This window comes from Lepisosteus platostomus, chromosome 7 (assembly GCF_059453375.1).
Source record: "Lepisosteus platostomus isolate fLepPlt1 chromosome 7, fLepPlt1.hap1, whole genome shotgun sequence".
In the NCBI taxonomy this organism is placed as follows: Eukaryota; Metazoa; Chordata; class Actinopteri; order Semionotiformes; family Lepisosteidae; genus Lepisosteus; species Lepisosteus platostomus.
Window position 1 is genome coordinate 14,204,913 of NC_142617.1, and position 14,655 is coordinate 14,219,567.

Here is a 14,655-nt window from a genome sequence, read left to right on the forward strand (position 1 = left end):
CTGCATTTCAGACTCCGTCATGCTATTTTTAAGCATGCCAACAAACCCCCCAACCACGGGGGTCCGAAGGCCTATCACACATTAAAGTACTTTGAAATACTTGATGCCCCCACTACCTGCGAGAAGCCTGATCTTTCTGCTGCTGGAATTGACCCCTTCTTATCAAAATACTCAGAAGATGAGTATGTCGACTCGCAGTGAAGAGGAATCCAGATTAACAGGTGATACAGGTGATCATCAGGTGCTGGCAGTTACTTTTTAAAAAAAACTTTTTTTGTACAGTTTTGTTGAGAAAAAAAAACTTAAACTGAGAATGTCTTATTACAATAAAATGAATGTGTTTAAAGGAAGCTTGAATTCAGTTGTTTCATGTTTATCCATGTATTGTATATACCTGTACATTTCATAAGCCTTTAAATTACACAAAATTAACAGTACACGCATTTCAAAATATAAATTAACTTCCTCTTATGTATATAAAAATGTTCCTTCACTAAGTATAATTTAAAAATTGAGTAAATGCTATGAGGGAAATGAGATATATAACGGACAAAATACTTAAAAAAAAACAGTACATCAGTGTTATATTGAACAATTCTTTATTTCAAAATGATGTGAACAACTGAAGACTTTTAAACATGCCGCCATAAGCCACTTTACTGCATCTTAGTACATTTTGTTTGGATACACTACTTTCTTCATGCTGCACAGTATGTAACAATTCCACAGGAATTTTAAATGTGCAAAAATTAGCAGGATTTTCATTCAGCTCTTGAAGTCAGCAATATTTCCAAACATTGAACTTCATTATCGAATCAGTATATTCAATGCTATATTGTCATGTTTTAAATACAAAACAAAAAGCTTCCAACATTGAATAACTACATACATGTGCAGTCAGAAACCAAATTACGATATTTTACAAAAATTAACTGTTTGCAAAACTAATGTGGAATTAAACGCAACACCAATGAGGACTGTGATGTCAGATTTAAACAATGCAAAAAGACATTTTATAATATAGCAGAAAGAATTCAGATTTTGCTTGTATGAAGCACACTGGACACATCTATAGCAGTGACCAACTCTGAATCCAATACAACTTTGTTCATTCATAATAGGGGTCTATTACAAAATGCAAGAGTTTTGACATCCACGTTTAAAAAAAAAAAAACCATCTAATTGAGGTCCATGTTCGTAGTGCCATTTATACCATTTTGAGAGATTTCCTCAGGAGTGATGACATGCTCCTCCATGGTTTTAGCTTCTGTCTTCTTGATACTGGCATTTTCTTCTATTTGTCCGTTGTCCTCTACAGGAGACTCTACTCTGGGCTTAGGCTTTGAGACAACAGGTTCGCAGGTAATATATAGCTCCTAAGAACAACAGAATACATCCAGTCAACTTTTGGTCCCCCTGATTACACAATCTCACAAACACCCTGCCAGCATCCTACAGATTGAATGGGGCATTCCAGCCTGAAAAATGCTAGGCCAAAGCTTTACAGTATATCCTCTCAAATACCAAAGAAAATGACAAGCATTAAAATCTCAAAATCCCTTCTGACATTTCCTACTGATTCTTCAAGTAATTTACCTTTGGTATGCTATGGATTTAAGAAAAAAAAGTGTTAAATGTAAAAATAAAAATAAGAATAGAGAAAGCTGTTATTAGTTACATGCATGTTATTGGGAGATTGATATGTCCTACTGAATAATCATGCCCTGGGTCGCACCTTAAGTTTGGCTTTAATCTGTGCAACGTGCACCACGGGGTCCTGATCTGGTCGGAGTTGGTCCTGGGCATTTTTTACATTGTTCACCCACTCCATTGTTTCTCGGACACATTTTGTTACCTTCTCCATGTCAGGCGCATCAATGTGAATGTACTTCTCATCCTGAAAAATTGGAAATTTTAGGACATGTCCATTGGAGTTACAGTATGAAGTGATTCTGGACACCCCCCCCCCATTTATTCCAGTAAACTACAACTTTAATTGCAACATGAGTATAACATTTTATTTTAATGATATTGTTTTATGAAATGGAACTAATTCTCATTAATGCAGAAATGCCATGCTTAAAAGTGCTTACCCCATTCCTGTAATCTTCTGTTATCTTCATGTAAGCCTGCATTTTGGATGTGATCTCTTCAAACAGCTTGGGCCTAACTTCAGCTTCTTGGTATCTTTCCTGGACAGGCATGCCTAGTTTCTACAGAGGAAATATACGTTTTTTCTTGCTGTTTGGGCCATAACATAGGAAGTTACATAATCACATTTACTTAACCCAGTGCTAGCTGTAAAAATCCCCCTTAGACAGTAATGCACTGGTGATTAGAATATTTGCATTTATTTCTACTTCTGTTGTTTGCAGCAACCTTCAATTTGTATTAAACATTTCCTCAACACTAGGAAAATCTCAAAACAAACATGGCCATTCATTTATCATTATTTCTACTTTTGGTAAAATCAAAAGGAGCACCAAAAAAAACTTACTTCCTGAAAAAAAAACTGAAAAGGGCTTAAAAACAATCCACTTAAGTCTTACTTTACCACAAGTCAGAAAACACTTGTTACTTTTGTGAAGTACTTTTACAAATGTGAAGATGATGTACCTTCAGCTCCTCCATCTTGTCAAGGTAGGCTTGCTTGGGCTGGTCTTCCCCTTCGTCATACAGCCAGTTTTCCGTCTGGTCTAGCAGTTGTGTGAATTTCTCTCGATCCTGAGAGTACACACGTCTGTCAATTTGTGCTCCGTGATCATTGTTCATGAAAATTAACAGACCACACCCTCCTTATTTAATAATACTTACTGGAATACTGTGTTAAAGGCCATTTAGCACTATTATCAAAGTTAACTGGCTGGAGGTGCACTGAATCTAGAAAGTAAAACTTACTTGTTTGCTGACAAAAGCTTCATAAGGGCCTTCAAGTTTGTGCCGGAAGTAGTACACATATTCCTCCACAGCGTTTTTGGCATTATTTCTTTCATTCTCCAGTTTGTCTTGTATTTGCATCTTACCCTGTTATTAGAAAACAGAATATTAATATAACTGCTATATAATGAAGACAGCTTTCTCAATGTGTCCATCAACGGTATTATAAAATAACCAAAGCAGTGAAATTTCAGAAAGACATAGTAAGTAAGATTTGCAAAGGCTTATCCTTTTTTATTACCTATAATGTTAGAATATTGTTTTCCCTTACTCATCTTAAAGGGGTTCTTTGTTTAGTGGAAAAGGAGTCTACTGACTCAGAGTCTAATTCAGTCACTCATGCCACAGTTGCACATCTATAATAGCATGCAGATGAAACTCAGAACACCACTGGATTTAAAAGTAATACATTAATGATGAGAAGGCCAGAATGTATTGCCAATCTGTTTAGATGATGCCAATAATTTAGAAAAAGCAATAGTGATCTCAGTACATTTGCTTTTCGTAAATGATTAAGAGTTCTGCTCAATGGACACCACCTACCTCCTGTTCCAAATAGGCGTTGAGCTGCTCTTTACCCAGCTGCCACACTAGATCAGCCTGAATGGGCAGATCAACATTTTTGACCTTCATCTTCGGTTTCTTTGCTTCAGGTGGTTGGTGTGCTTTAAGTTCTCCATTCACCTAAAACAAAAACATTTATATCAGTCTCCTCTGCATCCACCAGGCATCCTTGTATGCAAGAAATCAAACTTCAATGTAAGTTGCAAACTTTGCAATGAATACTTTCCAAAATGACCTAATGTAAACGATTTTGATTGTTGTTTAACCTGTGTTGGGAGTCTGCACAAGTACACCATAAAAGTTTCAGTAATTTACAAGTGTAATTTACATGTGTCTGTGTACTGTATTATGAATACAGTCAAAAGTCTAGACCAGGGATATACATTTTTACTTCTCCAAATAATTTTAAACACTTGAATCAATTGGAATTTTAATGGCAAATCAACATTATTCAGTAAGACAGTAGTACATGAGACTGTAAGACCTGAAGAAGGCTCCACAGCCAAAACATTGTGTTTTTCTTCTCTTTTCAGCATGGAATAAACCTTTACTTTTCCTTTGCAGCCTATGTATACTGACGCAGCTACCTACTGTACTTTAATTTCATTATTCAGTAACGTATCGTTTCAATTATTCAAAATGAAACACGATTGGTACTTATTCTAAGCCTTATTATCAGTCCCCCCTTCACCGTCCCCCCCCCCCATTGTCAAAGGACAACCTTCGGGAGACAAGTAGCAAGAGTTTTTACAAGCAAAGTATACAGAATCACTTACTTTCTGTGGGGTAACATCGTTTTGCTTCCCCTCTTCAGTAGGATCGGGTGAAGGGGGAGACTGTGCTTGGTGATTTTCTATCTGTATGTGGGGCGGTGTTTCGCCCTCACTTTTCCCTGGTGCCTTGTTCTGTAATTAAAGCCCCAGGACGAATCAGATAGCATTTCATTTGCAAACCACTTCCATCATCTAGATGCATGTATCTATCAGACCATCATTGAAGACCATGCCTGGAAAAATATTGTGACTGGAAGCACCAACAGTGAAGATCACAGCAAATGTCTGAGAGGAAGAAAACACTCAGCTCCCCCACAATAACTTAAATAAAAAAAATATAGGTGTGCAGCCTTTCCTTTCCATAATTCTTTGGCCAAATGATCATCTACCAATTACATCACCACTCCCTGTGCCCTGCTATGTTTATGGGGGACAGAAGGTGCCACAGCTTTGTTTATATGGCCAGGCTTTTATCTCCCAAGCCAAGTTAGGAAGCTATTTTGGCTTTAATCCTGAATTTCATTTTAATGCATTTTTTGCTGAGGTATTCTCCTCTTCTCCTGAAATATTTTTGCATTATGAGAAATATGCATATGTCAGCTTAAAGTCAATTTAATTCCTGTGAAATGTCACACAAAGTAATTTCATGCAAAGTGTGAGTGCAGGGTGTCTCTAGTCACTTTTATCCGCTTAATACAGAAATGTCTTGCAGTCAGGAGCTAATAACAGCAGGCAAATTTCCCCCAGCCACATTCTACAGAACATAAAACCACCAATAATTTTTAAATGCAATAAACACTGAACAGACTGCTGCGTGTAAATCAGCATATAATCCAAACAGGTAAGGAAGAGAGAACAATACACAACAAGGTAAAATAAATGTGTTTAGCAGAGTTTCATTCACACATTACTGGATATTACTCTGGTCTGACCTGGTACAAATTCCATAGAGGACAGTGATCAATAATGATAAAATACTCACCTCTCCATCTACGATCACAGTACTCTCCTGGGATTTGGCCTCCTCTTCCATGTCATCCATTATTGAAGTGGAATCATCATCCTCAGTTTTAACTTTCTGCACCATGGATGCAGAAGAGACGCTGACAATTCCATGAGCGTTCACTCGCACCTTCACTTTCACCTTGGACTTCTCCCCATCATCCTGTGGGGTCACATTCTGCACAGTAAACTGACCTGACGAGAGAAAAATACACATTGCATGTGCTGCGAAAATGCATTGAAAGAGTGTCATTTAACCAGTGAACAATACTGGTAACTTTTGTATGGGACATGCACATAATAAGGGTTTCATTTGAACGATTACAAGCAAAGCAATTGCAAACAAACAGACTCTTACCAATCTTGGCTTCAGGGTAAGGCAGAGTAGTTGGGTCTGTATAAAAGGCTTCCAGCATAAAAGGATCTCTCCTGTAGAAAGTGATGACTTTGGAGAAAGGAGAGATATGATTCTTGCAAAACACTTCATGGTTCCTAAAATAACACGAGAATAGAAATAAAAATACAGGATGTTTAAAAACAATATCATATGATATAATTCTCAGTATATTTCTTTAGTGCACCAATAAAACAAAGTGTACATAATAAGAAATAGCAATACAGTACCCCATGGGCTCATCAACTTCTGTGCTCCAGGAAAGTGATACTGGAAAGGAGACAGCATCTGTGATGGAGAAATCTCTCACTTTAAAGGCAGGTGAAAGAATGGCACACTGAGGAAATAGAGAGAAAAATAACAGAGGGGTTAGAGTGAAATAACTTGCAAGTACTACGTTTCAGATCATGTTATCACTATAATAACATGGGATGTTTTGCTTTACAAAACATCCCATTTTATTATATGTTACAGCAGAACCATACACATTTGCCGTTTCATTTTCTGCCAATGCCAATTTAAAATTTTAGACCCCATGGATGGCTATAGCTATTTCTAGTTGACGAAATGCTAACTGTGATAAAGTTTTACAAGTAGCTCTGCCTATCTTTCCAAGCCCAAGGACATTGCACATAATGATAATGGACCATTCAGTTGTACAGGCCATGCATGGAGATGCATGTCAATATTTGTTATTTTATCGTGATCTTAAAAAGAACTTTTAATTCTGCTCAATCTTTCCTTTGAGGTTTGCATGCAAGCAGCACCTATAACTAACCTGTAAAGCACAACCCCTTGCAACAGCTTCATCAGCATTCAGCGTCGTGCTGACATCCTTTCCAAAGAACTTCACAATCCTTTCCTTAACGGCTGGAATGCGAGTTGCGCCACCTACGATCTCCACAGAGCTAATGTCTTGAAGCTGAAGCTGAGCTTGTTCGACAACTGCTTTCAGTGGAGCCACTACTCGCTCTATTAGATCTGCACACATCTCCTCAAACTGAGCCCTGTGAAAGAACACAACTGTTTAGTATGTAATGTACTTATTGCAGACTATTACAGTAAATCCTATCCTTAAATTTAATACCATCCTATTAAATATCAGAGTTTCAGGAATGCCATACACTCTGTATTACACACATATACCACATGAAAAGAGATGCAACACAATGGTTTATCAAGGGGGTGTCAACTGTGAATGTTACAGGCTAGCAGAGAGTGTGTCCACCAGTAGCAGTCATTCAAACAGTTGATCTGCACTTTGCACCAGATTGCAGATTCTATCTTGGGCGATTCTGTCCCATTCTTCTCACAGAACCTAGACAAGCATGTGACAACTCACTAAGCATGTGTGGAAGTAGTATGAGCTATGCTCTGCTCCAACCGAAATTTGATTATAGTCGTGCGTGGCTCAGATCAAACAGTAGCAAACTCTGCTACACCAAAAAAATTGTTTTCCAGTGGTAGAAGACTTTGTATCTGTATAGGTTTTAAGGAGGCTGCATGACTTCTGTAATTTGCTCAGTGCCACTGAGCTGTGTTACACCAGCACTTGATCAATATAGCACTGTGCAATCAGGATGCCTCAAGCAATACAAGTGGAGTTCTGGGCAAGAGAATAAACACTGCTGTCCAGACTGTTGTACTTGGACCTCTCCATTGAGCGTGGTGAGGTGTTATGACTTGTGGTCTTACAGATCATGGCCTACTAATGACAGCCTGTGTTGGTCTGCACTGTCCAGACAAGTGTGTTGGCTCAAAACATACCATAATATGAAGGTGTTGTTCTCTTGATAAATGGGAAATACTGGTTTTGTTCTGTGTTTTCCCCATCAGGCTTGATCATCAATAAATTAAATCACATCAAAACAATCAGCTCTATCAACACTAATAACTTTATTTAGTCCCTTATTTAGCTGTGAATAATCAACGTTTGGGTAAAAACATTTAATCACTATCCAAAATCTACCTACTGTACTTTGTTTTTCTAAACTCCCTAGCCCCCAGATATGCTGTACTATCTGAAGCTATTTGAGGATACTGGTATATTCACTCTGCCTGGTAGTGGCTTTGGATTAAAATAAGAAACCTACCATTTCAGAATGACAATATTGCCACCAACTGAAAAGCTTAAACTGTAACTAGAAAGTCTGCCATTTACACTAAAATTTCTTCCTTGAACAATGTCTTATGTACATTATGATTGCTCTGCTGCTAATAGTATGCTATCTAGCAAAGAACTGGGAGTCTGACCATTTTTAAGCATAAGGAAATAGAGAAACATTTTAAAAAATAAATCTCTTCTGTGATTTTTAATAACTAATTCAGGGACGGTCAAATACACTGTTGGTTAAGGAAGAAACTAACCAGCTCATGTTCTAAAAGTAAAGAAAACATTTTACAGTCATTCACTCACTTTTTATTAAGACTATAGACCCAGACTAATACCTGTTCATTTTTCCAGCAACATCCTTGTCATCCATGAAGCACTCAATGTTGAGGGGAATGTCTGTGGAATTGCTGCTCATGAGTTTCTTGAGCTTCTCACATTCCTGATGGAGGCGCAGTAGGGCTCGTACCTTGCTCTTTACATCTAGGTTATACTTGGACTTAAACTCCACGCTGAAATAATCCACCAGCCTCTGATCAAAGTTCCTTCCACCCAGGTAAGGATCAAATGCAGTAGCTAGCACCTGGAAGTGAGAGTTTGAAGACAAAATGAATACATGACAAAGCGTACAACAGCAACTGTACAAACAGGCAATTCAAAATGTAGCATACCTTAAGCTTGCCCTTGTTAAAAGCACAGGCAGAAACTTGAAAAGCTGAATGACCCATGTCAACAAAGACCACAATCTTGGGTTTTTCTTCTGGGGATGGAAGGTCCTGTTTATATATCCCATAATTCAGGGCAACTAAGGAGACAAAAAGGAATAACTTATAAATCTGGCATACAATATGATGAATATCATTCTACTTATGCTACTCTTCCAACTAGCAGCTCCTGGCAGTCACCTATTAATACCAGGTACTGTATGTAACCTCTTAAATTCACTACTTTTCCATACCAGCTGTAGTGTCATTCATCAGCCTCAGGCAATTCAAACCAGCAATCTGGGAAGCATCCAGCACAGATCTTCTTTCGGCATCAGTGAAGAATGTGGGGACCTTCAAAAATACAAGATGAAAGTCAGTGAGTTTTCAAAATTACATTATATGCCCCTCTTCTCACATGTATATGATTTATCTACAATACATAACTAAAACAAATACATTTTAACAAGAACTGCTTTATTAGTATTTATCCATTACATATACCGTTTCAAGACTGTGGAGTTCTAATTCTGCTTTACTTTACTTATCTAAAATTGTGAAATTTTGGAGCTGGGAATAGATTCTAGCCACTTACAGAGATGACACAGTCTGTGACTTTCTTCTGTAGATTGTTCTCAGCTGTATCCTTCATCTTAGTCAAGAGCATGGCCATTATTTGTCCCACACTGAAGTGGTGCTCTTCATCGAGATACATCACCTATAGACAAAAAAACTCAGTCACTACAAATCTGATAGCCAGTTATCCATCTTCTCCAGCACTTCACACGAAACAAAGACAGGAGGCAGAAAACACCTATGCAACATAAACATAACTTGATTTTCTGGATTTTTTGGTAATTATCCAATACAGTATGTCTGACAGGACATAAATTCTAAAGCAGCATTAGACCTGAAAGAAACCATTGAACAGGCCTTGGGAAAAAAAAAAGGTCTAAAGGCAGTCCAATTTACAAGATAATTTCTGAAAAGGGTCAAATTAAAAGTAACTGCTTCCCAAAAGCAAATTGTGAGCTACATTTTAAAACACAAACTTTTGAAAACATCCTTTAGGACACTGTTTAAGGGTCCCTTTCTTCCTAAGCCACCTTTGACTGTTCAATTAATATGAAGGGGCAGTCAGCCCATGGGAATTACATGCGTGAGTACTTCACAAGTGTTACAGGATTGTTTCATTGGTAAGTATTTCAGAGCATGAATTCTAAGTTTATCCTACCTTTGCCCCAACACTGCCATTCTGCAGGGGAACCAAATCATAGGGCAGGTTGGCCTTCTCACTTTGGACAACAGGGTCTTGGAATGGTCTTCCATGTAACCTCTTGAAGTTAAAGACCGTGTTCCTTGCATTGGTAATGAGCTGGATAAAAATAATACACAGATCATTTGAATAAAATAAAACATACTGTGCTGTTTCAACCCAAGAGCCAAAGCACAATATTACAGACCTATAAATGCACACCTTCAATATATACACTTTAAGTTTTCTTGAAATAAAAAAAAAACATACTTACATGATTTTTTGCTGCATTACCAATTGTTCTGTTTTTGGAACCAAATGACACAACAGCTCTGCAAAATAATAACATCATATTAAATGTTATTTGAAAGAATGCAAACTAAAATGATTCAAATTACTTAAGCCCTAGAGCATGTAAGCAAAATCTCAAATGTTTTCAGACATTTCATGCTCTCTTTACAATGCTTACTATCTTCATTTTTTCTGTAGTTTTACCAACAGATCTGGCTTTCAAACTAAATCCTTGTCCAGAATATAATGTGTAAATTACTTTGATTCTAGTCCTTTAGATTAAATCATTGCGATTCATAATAAAACAATACCTTTTAAACTTTCTAGTCGATCCTTTACACATTATTCCTAGTGTATTATCCTAAAAAAAGCTCACCTATTAGGTAACAAAGTGTAGGGTCTGTGCCCACAAGGCTAAACAGGAGTAAAAATTTAGACATACCTCTAACAGCTGTTTAGATAATAGACTATAGACAGCAGTCTCAGTGCATAGCCAGTGCTCAATCAGGCCAAGGCTGAGATGCTCAATTTAACATCAATATGTTGTTCAGTCAGAGTGAACCACTGATAACCACTATGAGCTTCTGCTACCCCCTTTCCTAGACCTTTCCAAGCAATGTTGACGTCTTCTATAAAATCTTCAATAAAAAATAACCAAACTCTGTAGGTAGATGATGACTGGCACATACAAGCAGAGGTCCTTCCTGAAACATCTTGATACCCTCTGCCAGGCATTAGTTACACTTCCTGTATCACAAGACACCGCTGTGACTGCCCAGAAACTCAAATCACCTCCTACACTAAAGGGTCAGATATGGTCTGCCTGAATATCAGGGGGAAATTCAGGAAAAATGGAAGGGCTGTCTAGTCTCAGGCTACCAGGAAGCCATATAGATTCAGGGAGCCTGGTCTTGTACATTCGATTAATAAGATGTTGCTGTATTGCGTACAGAAATAAAGTATTAGTCCCACTAATATTTTGACAGGTTTTGCTGTGGCATTTCATAATGTGACAAATTATTGTGCAGGTAATCGAGCGATAAGGGAAACAGATTTCCTAAAATATATAACTGGTTATTTTTTTAAATGTCCGTTTTTAAGAAGTGAACAATAAAAGGACTTTAAATACCTGAACGCGTACTAATTTTTATGCTACAAATTACAGGACAGATGCTTTTTGAAAACATAAAATTCTGGGGGTAACGCCATCTAGGCCTCCATTTCACTGATTAAAAAAAAATGCAAGCACCCAATGCAAAACATGGGATATGTATTCTAAAACGACTGTAACGGCTGTATCAAGAATTACGCCAGACCCAAATCTGGACGTTTTGTTTAGAAAGAACATGGTACAGTAGCAGCACAGAGCCTGCCTGTGGTTTCCATTCATTTACGTAAATTCAAGATGCAGCTCGGTTCTTCCACGCGGTTCTGGAATATTCCTTCCGCTCAGCAGACCTCCCCGTGATTTAAACCGGGGTAGATGAAAGATGCCTTCCTACATTTTCATCAATGGATGGGACTTCAAACTCCTTATTATCACTGTCAGGCGAAAAGCACTGCGTCCCTTTTTGATTTTATTTTATGCCCACATATGGTTCGCGGGAAAGCGAGCACTACCCAGTTCCCCAGATTCTGTTCAATTAAATAATTTAGCGATCTCATAAATCGACTAAATTTCATTCTAGCCTAATATTTAACAGGTTAAAGCGATGAAGTCTGTGCAGAAGGTGCATATATTAACAATCACGTATAGCGTCTTTCTCTACCAGATGACTGTCACTTGCTGGTGACATCACAGGATTTGACAGAAACGCTGGGCACAGAGGCGAAAAGAAAACATTTTCTGGGGGGTTTAAATCGTCCTCATCCGGGAGGATTATGGAACGGGATTGTAATTCTTTTTCCACACCGTACACATTTCAGCTCCTGGCTGTGCTTCCGTGTCAAGACGAGCACTGCGCTGCACCTGTCCCATCTTTTGTGGTGAATGTTATTCCTCCCTAATACACGTACTGTATATGTTGCAGCCTAGCTAATGTTACGCGTGTGATTCAACAAATCCCTGCTATTAGCCGTGTCACATTTAAAAATCAAAGGCTTCATCTGCATTCGTACTTTCCAGCGCTTGCCAATACTATACTTGCAAATCCAAGTATGCAGTTACGATGTCTAATGCTGATCTGTACAGTGCACCATTTCAAAGTCTCCGGTAATAAAAACATAGGGAATTGCATTATCGGCAATGTGGTACCGTATACATTAATAACTGCAGTTCTACACAATGAAAAAAAAAAGATGAAATACAAAGGTCATTAAAAAGTAGCACCCCAGATAGCTAGAGAGTCTGATCAGTCGTTGACATTTCCACTAACCGTAACGATTGGAGCTTTAATTATTAAAAACAGCAACAACTTACGGCGTGCATCTGTCGGTGAATTCGTTCGCTACAGTTTCAATTCCTCCGGCTCTGGCAACTGCGATGTAGCAGTTCTGAAATCCAATATCAAATCCGACCACCGACATCTTGGGATTGTTTTTCCCCGCTCCACAGTCAGCAACCACCCAACACCGCCGCTTCTAAATGCGGCCAATACTCCCTCCCGATGTGCGATTGCCACTACGATTCTCTGAGAACCGCCGCTCTGCTTCTCTCAGCTCCGATTGCAGCTTTAGATCAGATCACCACCCACCTCTCCTCCAACCATTTATATCTCACAGCCGGCGAACTTTCGAGAAACTTCTCCATGCCTAGTACTACTACATCCACTTTCGCTCACGGCTAACCGCTACAAGCTTCCGCTACCCCCTTTTTTCTGGACCTTTCCAGGCAATGCTGTAGCTTTCTATGCGAGCAGGCCGGCGTGCGCAAGTTTTTCTGCGTTGTTGCTGTGGAGACGGGACGCCCTGCTAGTGCGAGGCGGAGCGTGATCATGAAACGTCGGGTCCCGTGGAAGTACAGTATGCGTTTCTCCTTTCCTGCGTGGGCGCTCACATCGTTTTCTTACCTGCACAAATATGCCTCCGTTCACAATAATGTGCAGAGTAGTATTTCTACAACAGAACATGTAGCGGCTTGTTGTAAACATATATATATATAAAATATGCAATCATTTGACACCGGTCACAGTAAATCAAAGCTGTCTAGCCAAGAGAAGCCCTTTGCACTGGTGGTAGTCGCATCGTCGTAAGCGTCTGGTTAAATAACCTATCAATGATAAACGTGTTAAAAGAAAGGTTAATTTTTTATTTTATCAATTTTACTAATAGCAAATAATTTTCGCCATCGACAAAATGTATGAATAAATGAGAATCATACCAGACCTCTGGAGTCCATTACTGTATGTGCAGTGAAAAATGCAGAGAAAAACCTTCTTCTGTAAACGGTATTACGGTATCTGGAGGTGTGTTGTTTGTGCCAGCCGTGTTGCTATTCAGTGCACGAAAGCCAAAGAACCGAAATTGAAAATAAGCAATGGGCGATTAATTAACTTTGTTGTTCTGCAGAAGACGATGCCTAACATTGCTACGATGTTTTTGTAGCAAGAGATTAATATGGAAATATTGAGGAAGAGTGGCAGTTGCACGGTCTGACCGCAGGAGGGCGCTCCCGAACCACACATGGCACCCGGGGACGCCAGCATTCTTTTCCACGGCTGTGTCGGCGGGTTACTGAAAACATCCTGCTCGGAGCGCTGCCAGCACCTTCTGGTTTCGGAGGCTGACAGTTCTGTATTACATTGTAACATCCCCGGACTCCGATCATGCTGGCTGGTAACTCTCTCCTTGGAAACAAAGTGGCTACCGGTCTCCTGTTTGTCTTCTTCAGTAAGTATCGATTCGGCTCGCAATCTTTTTTGCCAGTTAATCATGTTTTTTTTTGCAGTGCCGTCCATGCCAGGACCAAACGAGTTAGTACTGAATTTGTTGGCAGGACCACCGGGTGCATTTAATGCGATCTCAACACGGGCTAGTTGCGTTGCAGAGCTCGGGCAAAAGTGTGCGAAAGCGGGGCTCAACTGAGGCAACGGGCGATTTCTGTGACCCAAGGTTTTGTGAATACTAAAAAAAGGTCGTTAGTTGAGAGGCTACAAATACAAAATAGGCCTCCATTAGATTTTCTTTTACAAGTTTGTAGGTGATTGCTCCGACGCTTTCTAAAAAGTTCGCTTGCTTGTCGTATGTTTCAAGACAGACTGCAGAATGTCCAGCGTAAACCGAAGTGCAGAATTCGCTGAGGCTTAGTCCAGGCATGTACTAAAGACAAGTTGTGAGTGAATTCTTTCTTTTTTCAGCTGTCGGGGAAACAGAGCGTGAGGAATGTTAGAATGAAGCGGCGACGTTTGGAAGAGAAATGTTTGTGTGCTGGGTGCTGGTTCAGCACAGGGCATGTTACAGTACATGGACTTAGGAAAGATCAATAACCCACTAAATTCAAATTCTTACAGAAAAGCACGTTAGTGATATTTATATGCATAGTGATATTTAACAATGTCAATTTAAATCGTTGGGGGTGTAAATCTCATGATAAGTATTGCGCGATTAGACCTCCGCTATATCTATAACAAGACAGGGTTTTACAGTTCAAGTTTTATTTTATCGGTTGTTCGAACAGATAGGAGGTG

At 39.1% G+C, this 14,655-nt stretch overlaps 3 protein-coding genes across 5 annotated transcripts in view; 2 read left to right on the forward strand and 1 right to left on the reverse strand.

Annotated features, from left to right (window-relative positions):
• wdr95 (WD40 repeat domain 95) overlaps positions 1-350 on the forward strand; it is a 32,998-nt gene extending 32,648 nt beyond the window's left edge. Inside the window, exon 30 of the mRNA XM_088639393.1 lies at positions 12-350. Coding sequence (XP_088495519.1) covers positions 12-201 — 190 coding nt within the window. The 3' untranslated portion in view covers positions 202-350. The remainder of the gene's footprint in view (positions 1-11) is intronic.
• A 232-nt stretch (positions 351-582) lies between these two features.
• On the reverse strand, positions 583-13,514 carry hsph1 (heat shock 105/110 protein 1). Its single transcript, XM_088639395.1, has 18 exons — positions 12,450-13,514; positions 10,014-10,071; positions 9,719-9,859; positions 9,080-9,202; positions 8,739-8,838; positions 8,452-8,585; positions 8,119-8,363; positions 6,449-6,677; positions 5,901-6,007; positions 5,635-5,768; positions 5,257-5,471; positions 4,278-4,406; positions 3,481-3,621; positions 2,899-3,024; positions 2,617-2,724; positions 2,094-2,213; positions 1,736-1,897; positions 583-1,376 (listed from the first exon to the last, which is right to left on the reverse strand). The coding sequence occupies exons 1-18, from the start codon at positions 12,554-12,556 to the stop codon at positions 1,179-1,181; spliced, it is 2,577 nt and encodes an 858-aa protein (XP_088495521.1). The 5' UTR covers positions 12,557-13,514; the 3' UTR covers positions 583-1,178.
• A 136-nt stretch (positions 13,515-13,650) lies between these two features.
• b3glcta (beta 3-glucosyltransferase a) overlaps positions 13,651-14,655 on the forward strand; it is a 99,171-nt gene continuing 98,166 nt past the window's right edge. The window contains exon 1 of one of the 3 annotated variants that reach the window (XR_015940050.1): positions 13,651-13,858. Coding sequence is in view for 2 of the 3 variants with exons in the window: in XM_088639398.1 (XP_088495524.1) it covers positions 13,795-13,858 (64 nt within the window). In the remaining variant the exon portion in view is untranslated. The remainder of the gene's footprint in view (positions 13,859-14,655) is intronic. The other 2 variants (XM_088639398.1, XM_088639396.1) reach the window with 2 other exon arrangements.